Source organism: Porites lutea, chromosome 3 (genome assembly GCF_958299795.1).
Source record: "Porites lutea chromosome 3, jaPorLute2.1, whole genome shotgun sequence".
NCBI lineage: Eukaryota > Metazoa > Cnidaria > Anthozoa > Scleractinia > Poritidae > Porites > Porites lutea.
The window spans coordinates 1752721-1767816 of record NC_133203.1 but is presented as its reverse complement, the minus strand read 5'-3'; the positions used below and the strand labels follow the sequence as shown (position 1 = coordinate 1767816).

Sequence of the window (15096 nt, the reverse complement as noted above, 5' to 3'; positions counted from 1 at the left end):
GTTTAGAAGTTTGCTTAAAGAGTCGACTCATTTCTTAGATTGGAGAAAAGGAGTTCGATGATCTGAAATACTGCAAGAGGAGTACATCATCCACGTACATCTACGTAGTTGTACGTTATTTTCACGTTATTTTTATTTGCAATGAACTGTGAAAAGTCAGGTTTGAGTCAGGTTTAACAACTCATATGTCCCGTAAATACGTCTGAAAAGCGGAGGTTTCTGAGATACTGTGGAGAACTATTGGAAAGAAAAGGATATATTGAAGCAAGGGAAACATCTCTTTGTTGTATTTCAAACATGGAAGGCGATGTGTTTGATTTTCCAGGAGAAGAAGGCAATGGGAATGATCCAGTTCCTAGTCGGGAAGCTCATGTTGCTCTTAGGGAAGGTAAAGATATTAAAACTTTACCCCAGTCCTGGGGTAAAGTGATAAGGGATGTACTTCTTTGTTTTGAAAAAAATGCACCAAAGGGTTGCCTCCATCTTAGGTTTACCTAAGAAGCATTATCACCCAACTTGGTCTCAGTTGTACAAAATGTTGGATATCACTATCCAGTGGATAAATATCAGGGGAAACCAATTTCGGTTTCCTCTGAATGATAACGTTGTCCACCTTTGAACAACTGGAACCTGAAGGCAATACGTACAGCATCACGAATGACTGACAACTGCTTTTATTTCACCAAACGTTAGACTGCATTCTTTAATTAAAGAAATATTCGACGACAGAAGTCCTAGCAAGTTAATGACTGTAGTTCCAAGGGCTGTCATTAACAGGTGGGGACCGGGGATTTCCCCCGGCTACTATGAATGTGGCCCCCGGCTGCTTTCATAGGAAAATAGAAGAAAAATAGAACCAAACAAAATCCCTAGCTTTTTTATTCCCTGCCTACTTGTTGTATTTACACGGCAACTTGAAATCTTAATGACAACCCTGAGTTCCTTTAGTCTATCAGTCAGTTCATGTATCATTGAAAAGGTGCATGTATCCTGCTATTATCAAAGAGATACTGTGTTTAAAACATGCATAGCAAGTTGGTCACCACTGTTCAACTCGTGTTTCTGGTGAATAAAAAAAACTGAGTGAAGTTTCATGAATGAAAATAGCAAGATGCCCTCAGTTATCTTTCAGTTTCTAACCTTCCAGTCTTTCAATCTGATGTTTTGATGACAAAGCATGCTTTTTTTTGTTCTGCTTGAATGGTTGTCAAATTACGCATAATGATTATTGTTATTCTTTCCTATTCCTTTATGGTCAAATCACTTACTACATGTCCAGTTAAAAACGCCATTAACTCAACATGTACTTACTTACACTGCAAATAATAGTGAGATCAACTTGCCCGCCCTTGCACATACCTACAATCGTGGACAAAAGCCTTGGGACACTTTTTCATTTCTGAGGCATTTTCCAATTCACACAGGTCCAACCCCTCCCCTCACCCCACAAACAATGTTGGACGCATGTATCCAGAATTTTTTCTGAGTTTCAACTTTGTATAGGATGGGGGAGGGAGAACTGCAAGAAAATTTTGAAAAGGATGCACTGTTTTATGAGGGAACCCAGAATGACAGGAAAATATGAATATTGTGTTAATTGTAGTTATGTGTGATAAAAAATTTGCGCCAGGGTTAGTTGAGGACAAACTCAATTTAGTTCAGTGAAAGTGGAGATGTGATGTTGCAAGCTATTGGACATTTACAAAAGCTACAGCCAAACATAGTCTGAACTCATGCACATTTACTGCTTCTAATAACTTTATGCAGCTCTCTTTGGTCAGAGCATTTACAGGGCTTGGAATAACAGCCGGTCAACAGACAATGTCTGGTCAAAAGTAGGCTTTATTCAGCCAAATCCCTAGATGACTGGACACAAATGTCTGATAGTTTACGTATGCTTATCAAATGGAAAATTGAATTTTATTAAATATATAGAGATTTGATGTAATAGATACTTGTCTAGCCAAAAAGGTTTTGTGTCCTAGCAAAACAGGCTTGACCAGACAACTTTACCAATGCCAACGGTAAAATTATTTCAAGCCTTGATTTACTGATCTTATTAAACTTAAAACTAACTTTACTGTCCATTTCTTGAATGTACATCATCTGACAATCAGCATTCAAAAGTCTTCAAAAACGTTATACAGAGTTGGTGCAACAGTTTGCTGAATTACAGACAAAGATGAAAGTGAGAGAGAGAAGGGGGTCACACAGCAGAGTTTACCAAGAGAGAGATGAACTGCATAACCTCTTACAGAAAAGCTATAATGCTTTCAAAGAAAAGCATGGTGAAAATGAACAATTGAAGAAGATTATACAAGAGCTAAAGGAGAATTTAAGAATGACACAAGAGGGTCTTCCAAAGGTATTTGTGCACTCATAGTGTAACCTATTAAGGCACACTTAATTGCTTAGAAAAAGACTTATTCAAAATTCCTTGAGCTAAATGTTTGTGCTTAAAGGGGATATGTCACGTGGATAGAGTGGTTTTCGTTTGAGTGTCGTAAAACCAAAACCAAAGTAATTACTCTGGCCAATCACATAGGACACAGACAATACATTGAACCAATCAAAACTCGAAGTAATTACATGTGGCTGACGCAAAGCGCGGGAAAATCGTGCGAGCGCGTCACAATTGGCTTTGGTTTTACTTCTGATTGGATGAAAAGGTGGCGCGAATCTTTTAAACCAATCGCATCGTGTAGAAAGTGCAAAACCAAGTACTTTTCGACACTCAAATGAAAACCGCTCTATTGCTGTTTTAGGTCAAGTCTTTTCTTAAGTCACTACTCAGTGCCTCTGGGCTCCATAAACAAGATGTAGCTCAAAAGTCATCTTACCTGGGGGAAGTACTTTGGTAAATTTTTGCTGGGTATGTGCCGGTGGCCTGTCAGAGCCCCTACCCCATTATAGTCTATTCTGTGGCCAATTATAGACCCCATCTTAGTCACTTTTGGACAAATATGTAATTTTCGCGATCCCAACTTAGTCACTCTTTATTTATGTATGTACCTTATATTGAATGAAGAACACTTTACTTTTCACCTTCAGCACAAACATTCTGGTAGGTTTGCTAACCGTATAAATGAAGGACTGTCTTATCCCAAAATCAGAAAATGTGCGACCCCATTCTAGTAACTCTATAGAAAATGCGACCCCATTATCGTCAATCCAGTCGTGAAAATGCGACCCCATCCAGCGGCACATTCCCATTAGCCTCTTGTAAGGAAGTATTCGCCCCCGGGTTATCTCATCATTTTTTCATTCTCAGCAACATCCTAACATCTTAATCTTTTTCCTTTATTTCTGGAACATTTGGAAATATGCGAAGAGCTTCTCGAACAGTAGCGTCCAAAGACCCGGCGTAGCTAATCGAACGTTCGGTAATCGAACCCAATCGAACCCAATCGCTCGATTGGGTTCGACTGGGTTCGGTAATCGAACTTAATCGAACTCACAAAAAAAATTTGCCAATCGAACACAATCGAACGTTCGGTAATCGAACGGTCCAACAATCGAACATAATCGAACTCAATCGAACATAATCGAACACCACAACAATCAGAAACACGAACCAGTTTCATCCGGTCTGAAACAAAGCGTTGCGGTCAAATAAGTCTAGCGTACATTGCTTGTGTTCTGCAGCAGCCTCTGCAAACACCACTTGCAGTTTTAATAGAAATATACTTTGAGGTAATGAGGACACTTTTAGCGCTAGTAGTAACTATTTTGTTCACACTGTACACTGTTGCGTGCGTCCAGATTCAGTTGCAGTGGTCGTTTTCTAGTTATCTAAGCGAAGCTTTAGCGACGACGGTATAAATCTTTTAAAAATATCCCCGTTTGGTGTTATCCCGAGCGATATTCATATTGTGAATGAATCAATTTCGAATCAGCTGAACAATAAAGATTTTAGTTCATTGAAATGTGTTAATATCTCTCACACTTGCTCCTCTAGCTAAAACTCAGTTAAAGAGTGAATTCCTTCCAGTTCTACTAAGAGTTAATGCTTATCAATGTTTTATACCATTTTTTTTTTTACCGAACAAAATCGAACCAATCGCGTCGATTGAGTTCGATTGGGTTCGGTAATCGAACTTAATCGAACTCACAAAAAAGTTCCAGTTCGATTATGTTCGATTGCCCAACCAATCGAACTCCAATCGAACGATTGGGTTCGATTGGGTTCGATTGGTTTTTGGTTCGGTTTCGTTCGATTAGCTACGCCGGGCAAAGAACATGACTTGCGTGACGGCTATTTTGTTCCAGACAAACATGCCAGAATCTCGCCAGAACAACGCGTCATCAATATAACCCAGAGTAGTCATTCGATAAAAATCGGTAAATCTGATTTGATTGATGTCGATTGTAACGATCAATCGGTAAAAATCGATGACACACATCGCTTCGTTTATCGATTTATCTTGATTTCACCGATTTCATCGATTTATATCGGAAGATACATCTGTTCATCTGTTCATTCAATGATGAAAATTGATTGCATGCCAAAAGTAGATTTGTTGACAATTGAGTCGCAGTTCAGTGAGAGTCGAAGGATCAAAAAAAAGTCGGAGTCACTGTCTTTCCCTGCTTATTACTTTTTTAAAGGCTTAAAGAACGACAAATATACTTCAGGCGAATGTACTTAATCTGGGCGAACTGCCTTCGAGCGAATCTGCCTGATACCACTTCAAGCAGTCTTAACGATCGTTGAGAAGCTTTTTCCACATAACCGCTGCAATCACTGACAAAGGGTCAGACACCAGCCCTTATTTAGAGGATGTGAATAAAATGAATCTTTATTTCTTTTTTCTTACCCAGATTGAAGGGAATGCCTCACGTCCTGGCTCAACCTCAGAAGAAGAAAACGGCTCAGAAACCAAAAAATATAAAACTATTATCAAGGAGTTGCAGACTTTAGGACTAGAAGTAATAGAAGATAAAGAAAAGTTGTTTATTATTCTAACAGAAAGAGATTACCTGAGAAAGTGGATGGAAGAGAAATCGGATGGGAATATCGTAGTGAAATTTAAAGGAACCCATTTTGAGGATGCGACGACGGAAACAGAGGGGTTGCTGATGAAAAACGAGGAGGGAGAAACTGAAACTAAAAAGATGCAAGCAGAGATTATTCAACTTAAGAAAAAAATACAGGACCAAGCTGACGAATTGGCTAGGTTTTATAAAGTATTCAAAGAAGCGATGGAGCAGAATTTAAGATATACCAAACAGGAAAAGGCTAGAGCTGAAGGTACAAAGCAAGGTACGTCTTGAAAATGCACTCCGTGAGTTGTTAGGCCCGCACTGTTCAAACGTCGAACTTTACATGTGCCAAACCTAATTGTTAGGTTCCGCACATGTTAAGTTCGACGTACGGCGGAATCAATTAGGAACGACACTTTTGTATTTGGGTCGACTCCGCCGTTCTATTCGACTGAGCTTGTCGAATAGAACGGCAAAAGGTCGACTTCAGTTCATAGTACGTCGAACTTCAAATGTGCGAATCCTATTTCATAAATTAGGTTAACGTATTTTTCAATACAATCGCATTGTTTTATCGATGTCTTTTTGTCTATATAATAAAAAGATTATTACACGGTAGCGCGAAGATATGAATTTTATTTTCGAGTGGCAAAACAATATTTTACGAACTAGCGCAGCGAGTGAGTAAAATATTGTTTTTGCAACGAGAAAATAAAATTCATATCTTCGCGCCACCGTGTAATAATCTTTTTATTATATAGACAAAAAGACATCGATAAAATAATAGATTTTTATTCGCCAGAAAGTAATTGTGAAGGCTCAGATTTACAGTACCGCAATATAAGACATTGGTTACAATAATCTTGAGAAATAACACTGAGCTGAATAGGGTTCTACAATGACAAAATATGAGCAAAAATTTGAAAAATGTGTAAGTAAATTCAAAAGACGCAAGACGAAGGAAAATTACCGAAATTACGTTATCCATAAACTCACGTGTGAGATTATGGAAAATACACCACTCGGGTCCCAGATGTAGTTTTTATGAATTTTATGAGTGGTATATTTTCCAGTAAATCACTCGTGTCTATATAATAAGATCCATGATCTCATCAGCTCACTCCTTGCCATAACAGAACACAAATCACACTAAAATCAAAACAAGAATTTTCAGGCTTGGTGAATTTTATTTTTTCAGTTTATCTCCCTATTTTTAGAAGTAAGGATGATATTTGTTTTCGCCACGAATTAGGTTCGGCACATGTAAAGTTCGACCGTGTGAATCAACCCGTTTAATTACCTAATTATTTTTTGTTTCAGTAGTGCTTTACTTCATTTTTCCTAAACCCGTTTATCTTTGTCGCAGGTTTATCAGACTTAGCAGAAAAACAAGCGAGTGTGGACAAAAATGAATGGAGACCAAAGCAGACGAGTTCAGCCAAAGCTGAATCACTCTTAGTTGCTGTAAGGACGCAAGCAGCAGAAGTGAAACAAGCCAAACAGCATGTGGATAGGCAAAACAAAAGCTTGCGCACATTGGTAGACTTAACGGAGAAAATCACCAAAGATTTTACACAGTTAGTCACTTCCTCGAAGCCTCAAGAAGCTTCTGGCTCCTCAGGGGAAAATGAAAGTTCCCAGGGAGCTGCAGGTGGAGTACTATCCATGTCCCAGGGGCAAGGAACGGGAGAAGAGAACTTTGAGCGCGTTTTCGATGACGACGCACCTTTAAGTATTCCTGTTCAAGAGACGGAGTTAGACAGATTAAGAAATTCTAAGGCGAAGGCAAAGTTGGAGTTTTCCAGTGGTGCGATGTATAATCCGAGATTAATTACACGCGAAACCATTGCATCTCCTTCGACTCCGGGCAGGACGGTTCCCATGGCAACTGGCGTATCCGATAGCACGTGGACAGGAGAGAGTGATATCGAGGTTATTGAAGAGGAAGAAGATTTCGTCGGTGCTGGCTTACCTCGAGGAAAAATATGTCCCGTTTGCGATCGCTTTTTTCCAGAAAGCTTTAGTCAACGAGACTTTGAGATGCATGTCAACGAGCATTTCGATCATAACACTTAAAAAATCAACCTTCGAATTTCGAAATGAGGAGCTCTCGCAGGTTGTTTGGGGTGAAAAATACGCGTCTTTGGCGAGGCGCGTTTTAAGAACAAAGAATACTCAGCCAGCGGAATGTTCGATATCAGTAAACTCAGTGTCACGGAAGTTAAGTTTTGCTGATTACTCGCTAAAACACCTACCTTTTGTGTCCTTAATGGTTTATTTTCATAAAAAAGCATGTCATGTGTAGGACAGCTTTAGAGCTGTTGTGGACCTGCAGCAGCAGTACACAATTGCAGTACACATACATAGACGCTCACATGTTTTCAAAGTTAGCCTGTGCCAGGCTCTCATTTAGTAGGGACGTTGAGAACACAAAGGGAAAATAGGACGCGCATGATCTTCCCACGGGGATCTTACCTTTCCCCAGCTCCTGCCCCCGTGCGTTTTTCTCATTATTTTTCACGAACTCTGAAGATTACTATCTTGAAGCCCGAAACAGGCTTGTTTAAAGGTTGATCACACTACCGTGGTCTACAAAACCCTTCCCCCACAACCAACACTTTTCGAACAGTACCGCAGTAGAGCTGTGAGACTGGATCTGCGGTTTTTCGTCCTTTATCCGAGAGGACTAGGTGGTCTATCCATAGGTACATACAACAACAATAGCAGTACATTTTCCTTATATACTTAAATACACTGATTGTTAGTTGAGCTGGGAATCAAACCTAAAACTAGCCTTAAAACAAGTGACAAACCGCCACCAGCCCGCGGCTTAAAACCCACGGCTCGGCCAGTATCTCACGCATGCGCACAGTCATATCACCGAAAGTAAAGTGATTTTTCTCAGATAGAATTTAAATTTCCTGGAACGCGGAACAGGACGGCTTTAATATCACGTGAATACTAGAAAGCAGAATTAGGCAAGAGGCATAAAAGGGAAAGGCTTGGCCGAAGTTTTTCAAGTTTAATTTGTATAGGTAATAGCATGATTTGTATTGATGTTTGGCATAAATACCATAAGTGATATTTCGAAATTGTTATACGTAATTTGAGACAATTTTGAAATGTCAAGTGGTATTTATGCCAAATATCACGTACAAATCATGCCATTATTTGTTTAAACCACTACCCGCAAAGGCTTTGTAATTTTCACATTTAGGTATTTCAAATTAAGCTGAAATACCACTACTCTATAAGCCAATCAAATTGAAGAAATTTCTCGTGTAGTTATAAGTGAAATAAGATTATTTTTACAAGTTGATATGTATTCACGCCTATCGGCAGAGTGCTTAATAGAGGGACCAGAGCGTTATAATCTACGTGATCTGATATCAACATAAGATCCGACTTAGCATTTTATCACTAGTTACCATCTCGAACCAGAGCTCTTCTGCCCATGTAGAGGAGAGTGATCAAGAGAGCTTACACGCGCATGACCAAACCCGTAAGCGGTGGGGTCGACAATGTACTAGTTAGTCTCGTACCGCGGGGCATGTGCGGCACTTCTCAGATAAAAGACTATTTTTATGTAGGTTGAAATAAAGATCATCTCAATCATGATTTCACTAAGGTCATGGAGTCCTATCCATGCAGTTAAAAATATGATTTATGTAATGGCTCACGGATCACGTCGCAAGATGTCCCCGTTTATGTACTGTCCGGTGGATGCAGGTGATTGTTGATTTTTCCTATGAAAGTATTTTTTTTCGGGGTGGGGGGGGGGGGGGGGAGCGTTGTATGAGAGGCTGTAGTAAACGTTGCAGTCGTACTTTGCTTTGAGAAGTGTTCTCAGGCTATGATAAACATGAGAAAATCGCAACTTGTCTTTGTTTCTAACTAGGGGAATGGTATCTCGAAACGAAGAGTATTAACTTTCGTCTTTAGGAGTCTCACAAATTAGAAATAGAAACTGAATAGTATTAGATTTCAGATACAGATTGTTTATTTTTTTGCACTATAATTAAAGCTTAGGATATATGATATAGTCATAAAAGAGGGTCTCAATGGGGTTAACCGATAGGCGTAAAACGGCCAAAAATTTAGTCGATAGCCGTAAAAATTGAAAAATTTTAACCGTTAGCCGTAAATTGGGTAAAAAAGAGTTAACCGTAAAAGAAATTGCCCCCTAGGTTTGTTAATTTTATGGAAGGTGCTTAACTCGCTTATGGTTGCGTTTTTTATTTTCCGGCTACTTTGACTCCGTACGCACGTTAGGCGAAAAGGCTTTTAGGTGTATCTCGGGGAACTAATTTTTCCTATAGCGAAAGAGGGCTTCTCACTGGGAATTAATATTTGCGATTTTCAGAAGGTCGTGCCTTCGAAACACTAGTGAAACAACACGCAGAGCTGTTTGTAAAACACGTTGCCGATAAACAATATTTTCCTGTTTTTCTCTGACGCTACGGTAGACATTGCTATGCCTAGTCCCTGCATGTACGGCATCTTCCCACGCAATCTCGGTCAAGGCATTTCGGTGGCGAACTCGCTCTGACCACGTGACCCGAAACGCATTAGCTGCGCGGAATAATGAGGTCTACGGACAAGGCAACAACAGGCAGTCGTTTTGTACAGTCCTTCGCTATGATTAAAAACACTGGACACGGGAATTTTGTTATTGGCCGTTTTCACAGGACAGCTAGAAAGGGATTATCCAGACTCGCCTGTGTACAGTCGCCCCCTCCTCCACATTGTTAGACACCCCTTCTCCGATTTTTTCTGCGGGGAGGTTGCGGCTGTATACAGGCTCAGTCTGTAACGGATAATCCATCTTCCGTACTTCAAAATTGACGGATAAAGTCGGGGGGGTCGTTCATTTCAAAATTAAAACTATTCCATTTTCAGATTGAGACGTGTTACCTATCTGACGCGAATCATCAAACGGATAACCCGTCTCAAACGAATAAGCCGTCTCTAGTGTGGAATGTCGCGCCCCGGCCTTGAGTTGGGCGTTCGCGTGTCTGCTCACTATTGGCATTTCTATGTGTAAAATGATTTTAGAAGTGGAATACTTTATAAAAGTATATTGATCTATCAAACGTGAAAATTTTTCAATAGAATAGCTTATTTTATCCCGAGATGATCCGAAGGCCTTTATTTTGCTTTAAAGATACAAAAAATACAGGTTAATTAATATTTAACTTTTTGAAACAAAAGAAATTAATTTTTAACTTTTTTGTTAACCGTAACTGCAAAAAATTAACCGATAGCCGTAAAAGAGCCAAAATTTTAGCCGATAACCGTAAAAGACACCACCTCATTGAGACCCTCATAAAATGTAATTCTACTCAACGCCGTACGGGAAATTTCTTCACTCATTCAGAGGCGACTTGATTTCGTGTGCTCGGCGTTGAACCTGGAATTCTCATACTTTCCCCGGTTGTGACTGCTAGAATGGGGTTGCAACGGTCTGAAAAATGTCACAAAGGGATTAAGAGATGTGAACGAAGGAGGAATTAGTGCTAGAAAAGCAGGTTTATTGTGGGGAGTGAGCATGAAGAAATCAACACTGTAGGTCAGACTAAATAGGAGAATGACCTTTCACCGCCGGATTGAGGTCCCTTACTCAAGCTGTTTTTAAAATAAAAAATGAAGAAAAACAGTCGTTTGCAGATTGGCTAATCGTGGCTTCGGTATGTCCACGGATGCCTTCCTTAAATCAGTGAAAAAGTTCCTAGACAAGGAAGTAAGAATTATACCATCTAACAGCCACTCGCGTACCCCACCATACCCCAGTGATCTGTTATGTTTTATTTTACGATGCTAGGTTATATTTTTGGAATCGATTGCCAGACTACTTTGCAAGTGTAAGAGAAGCTTATAAGTCGCTTGCCTGTCAAAATTTATGTACAATTATTTTTGAGTCCGGATACTGGACCAGCTGTCCGGATACTGGGCAACATAGGAGCTCTGCAAAAATGTTAATTTCGCGATGGAAACAAAGAAAAAAAAAGTTAAACCGTCTTTGGTCATATTAAGGACTAAATAGATTTTCCCTGGGCCAAATTTCAGAGCTCTTCCAACTAACAAGGGGAAGTTATTGCAATGCCAAACTGAATAGTCCGGATACTGGGGAACATACTACAAAATGACAATACATTACAAACCTAAGAGAAAAATAAAACAGCAACTTCTCGATTAGTAAAAACTGTTTTTGTTGTTGTTGTTGCTGCTGCGTGCTGTTTGTTTGTCGTTGTTTTTTTCAGTTTTTTGTGTCCTGAAACTGCGATTCAGACCATATGACTTTTGAAATTTGGTACTTTCCAGGAGGTTCTTTTCCCGAAATAGTCGACTTTTGAAAATGGGCACCCTTTTAACACGAAACAGAAGGCTTTTTGAAATTAATAAAGGGTTCATTTGCTCGTCTCAAATTTTTAATTGTGTTTTGTGTACTTCACGCTTGATACCAGTCTGGCCACTTTCTCATCCAATCACCGTACAGATGACGTCAGGTTATAATTTGGCGGTCGTTTTCCCGGAAAAGTCCCGCACGATTTGCGAAGTAAAACAAGAACGGGTTATTTGCTTTGTGCGAAATATTTTTTGTCTTTCGTTGAAAAGAAGTTCTTATCAACAAGCCTCTGCATTTTTGAAGGGAAGTAAAGGGATCTAACCAAAATGTATTACGACCCGGAGGCGAACAAACATGGCGCCGATTATGGCCCTTTTGACAACACGATGGCTTTTAGCGATGTTTCTATCCGCGCAGGTAAAATATCCATTAACGTTGTCAACATCTTCGACAGACAATAATTATTTTCGTCTCATATTATTACTGAGTGGGTATGTTTTCTCTCTTTTGCAGGATTCATCCGAAAGGTAAGCTTTATCTTGAATTTGAATTTCAAAACAGCTGAGCTAGGAACAAAATTGTCGGTTTCACTTGCTCGGCAATCTTGAGCTGTGAGGTGACCTGTTTTTAGTGTTAATATGATGTCTTAAAATTTATTTTCGTACCAGGAAGTTCATTTGAGCTAAGGTTCAATTTCAAGTCTTTCGTTCTCCTTAAAGTGAAATTAAGAAAGTCTCACGCTTAACTCTTATATTCAGAGCCTATGCTTTGGTCTAAGTTTGCATCTAAGTCATTCTGAAGGTTGAAGTATTACCGTTTATCAAAACAATGATAAGATGCTGGATAAATTTTAAAGATGGAAACGTACCTATAGAACCAATAATCTTTTCGTTGATCTATATGCAGTGTATGTGTGCAGTAATTTTTAATAATTATTTCATTGTTACAACCTGGTTACAACTTAAGTAGGATAGCTATTCAGGGCATAAAAATGTTTTTTATAACTTTAAGCTTGAAAAGGCCCGATGAAAATGAACAGGATAATGCGCCCAAAAGAATAAACAAATTTTTCTAAAATAAAAATATGAACGGGCCATTGGTAAAGTCCTTGAAAACAGCCATATCTCCTCGATCCTCACCGCTTCACCAGCAGGGACGTCTGCACCTCAGGAAAAGAAATTCCACACTGATGGCGTAAAATCTGCCCAAAATCTGGTCAGGAGCTCTGATTGGTCAACATAGTAGTTATTATTGTTTTAGCGATTGATGTACAAACAACGGTCAAAAAACTAAGACAAGCCGTCCCAAGTTTTGGTGCTAAATTATGGAATGAGATTCCAGGTAGAATGATAGATGCATCAAAAAAGTGTTTAAACAAAAATTAATCAGTGTGTTCTTTGAAATATTAAAAGACAAAGATGATTACCTTGATGCAACCATGATAACATGAGAAATAAAATTGCGAACTTCTTTCACAGGTTGCATTAAACAATTATCTTTCTTACTTTTGAATTTATTACACATATTTCCTCTTTTCATTTTCTTTGCTTTTTTTTACTTATTATCTGTAATATCTGATTTGTAAAGGAACTAATTTGGCACACCTGAACTAGCGTTTTTTTTTTGTTGTTAACTGTGTGCCAAGAAATTGTACTTACAATATTATGATAATAAACGTCTTGTCTTATCTTGTCTTTTCTACTACAAAACAGTCAATATTCGTGGAATATATTCTTTGTAAAAGAAGCATTTCAGTTTTGCTGGAGCTTCTTTGCAGAAGGACACAAAACTTTACCATAATCGACCAGGAGAAACATAAAGTCGAACAAATTTTCACTTGGAACTCCATGACTGCTAGATTAATTATGTAAACGCAGATGTCCCTCCTGGCAAAAAATTATGTCCCTAGCGGCAAGGAGTGATGAGAGACAGCTGTTTTCACAGGTTAGGCCATTGGCTACTAGATGATTGTACTTCTTGGAATATGGAGACAAAAAATTGTCCTGAGAAAAGTGTTAAGGTAGAAAGATATATTCACGCTTGTCTCATACAAATAGGGTATATCCCCAAAGACTGGTTTACACATGCCACATTAAATGACAAAGCGACATTAGCAGGGTGTTATGTCCTTCTGTTTGTAGTGTGAACATAGGCATAACAACATAATAGCAACGTGATGACTTGGACATAATGACATGAGAGCTTAATAGAGAGGGGGGGTGAAAATAAGGAGGGGCTTAATAGAGGATTTACGGTAAGTTTGGATGTCAGCTTTCAAAGGGGCCACTGCCAGCTGCTGGTTTTGGGTTGTTCACATCCCCACCTATGAAAATATATATGAACTTTGACACTGCCATTCGATTCTGCTGAGATTTCTTTCAAGTTTAAGAACTGATCGCCTAATCTAACCTTAAACTAATTGTCTTCATTTGATTTTTTTGTCAACCATCTGATTAAACTTTTTGCTTCAGCTGGAGTGCTCTGGAGCACTCATGAAAACCATAGTAAATATTGACACAATTCATGATTTAATGTTGTAGGTCTATGCCATACTTCTCTGTCAGTTGGCTGTCACAATAGCATTTATCTGCTTCTTCTTGTATTGGTAGGTTCAGATAAAAAGAAAAATTGCTTTTAAAATGCAGCTTATCAGATGTTTTGTTCAGATGTTTATTGTCTGGTGGTTAATAAGTCTGACTCATTAACTACTCAGGGTAAAATATCATGCATCATGCTTCATATTTTGTTGTTTCCTTGTGGACAAGAAACTTGTTCCACATTGTCAGGCCCTGGTTGTTCAAAAGTTGGCTTGTGCTTTATCCACCACATAAATCACCATCCAGCGGACAAGTATTAAGAAAACCTGTTTATCGCATTATTCACCAGATAGTGATTTATCCAGTTGTGGATAGCACTTTCCACTTTTTGAAAAACTGATGCCAGATTGATTGGTTTTTCTGGTGGAAAGCACTATTTGGGGACAGGTGCATCAAATGGTATACAAGGGTCACAGTTTCACTATATAATAATAATAATAATAATAATAATAATAATAATAATAATAATAATAATAATAATAGTGCAAGAATTTATATAGCGCAATTTTCGTGAGCTCAATGGCACTTTACAATAATCGTAATTCTAAAAAAAAAAATAAATAAAATAAAAATATTTGGGTTATTACAGAGAATATATAACAGTAGTGTTGTAGAAATAAATTTCTAAAAAATAAGATACAATTGACTTGCTAAGATTAACTAAGGAAAAAATATACAATAAAAGAGAAAAAGGGTGGCAACTAACTAATAAAAGCCTCTCTAAAAAGTAGTGTTTTAATCTTATTCTTAAAAACATCAAGGTTCTGGATTGATCTTATGTCATCGCTTAGGGAGTTCCAGAGCCTGGGCTCGGCAACTTGAAAAGATCTGTCACCGTAAAACTTGAGATTACACTTTGGTGTTACAGGCAGATTTTTTGAAGAAGATCGTAATTGCCTTGTAGGAGTATAGGGCTGAAGGAGATATATTTTGGCGCCATGCCATTCAGTGCCTTGTACATAAGAAGTAGTATTTTGTACGTAATTCGTTGTCTGACTAGTATAGCCAGTGTAGTCTACAAAGAACTGGTGTTATATGTTCTGAGCTTCGAGTCCTAGTCACCAGTCGAGCTGTGCAGTTTTGTACATACTGTAGCTTATCAATAACCGATTGAGGTAAGCCATATAGAAGAGCATTACAGAAATCCAGCTTAGACGAAATAAATGCATG

The 15096-nt window shown here is 38.6% G+C and overlaps 2 protein-coding genes across 2 annotated transcripts in view; both read left to right on the top strand.

Moving 5' to 3' along the window:
* The first annotated feature begins 13 nt into the window (after positions 1-13).
* LOC140930156 (uncharacterized) lies at positions 14-8601 on the top strand. The gene is made up of 4 exons (XM_073379821.1): positions 14-388; positions 2118-2365; positions 4822-5263; positions 6350-8601. The coding sequence occupies exons 1-4, from the start codon at positions 298-300 to the stop codon at positions 7057-7059; spliced, it is 1491 nt and encodes a 496-aa protein (XP_073235922.1). The 5' UTR covers positions 14-297; the 3' UTR covers positions 7060-8601.
* Positions 8602-11492: 2891 nt separating this feature from the next.
* The window catches only part of LOC140930159 (protein lifeguard 2-like), a 10908-nt gene continuing 7304 nt past the window's right edge, over positions 11493-15096 (top strand). Inside the window, exons 1-3 of the mRNA XM_073379823.1 lie at positions 11493-11746; positions 11843-11856; positions 13870-13934. Coding sequence (XP_073235924.1) covers positions 11656-11746; positions 11843-11856; positions 13870-13934 — 170 coding nt within the window. The 5' untranslated portion in view covers positions 11493-11655. The remainder of the gene's footprint in view (positions 11747-11842; positions 11857-13869; positions 13935-15096) is intronic.

Excerpts from the sequence above, each read along its gene's own strand:
- LOC140930156 (XM_073379821.1), top strand. The coding sequence starts at position 298 with ATGGAAGGCGATGTGTTTGATTTTCCAGGAGAAGAAGGCAATGGGAAT. Across the intron at positions 389-2,117 it reads TCATGTTGCTCTTAGGGAAG|CATTCAAAAGTCTTCAAAAA; the intron begins GTAAAGATATTA and ends TCTGACAATCAG. Across the intron at positions 5,264-6,349 it reads AGCTGAAGGTACAAAGCAAG|GTTTATCAGACTTAGCAGAA; the intron begins GTACGTCTTGAA and ends TCTTTGTCGCAG.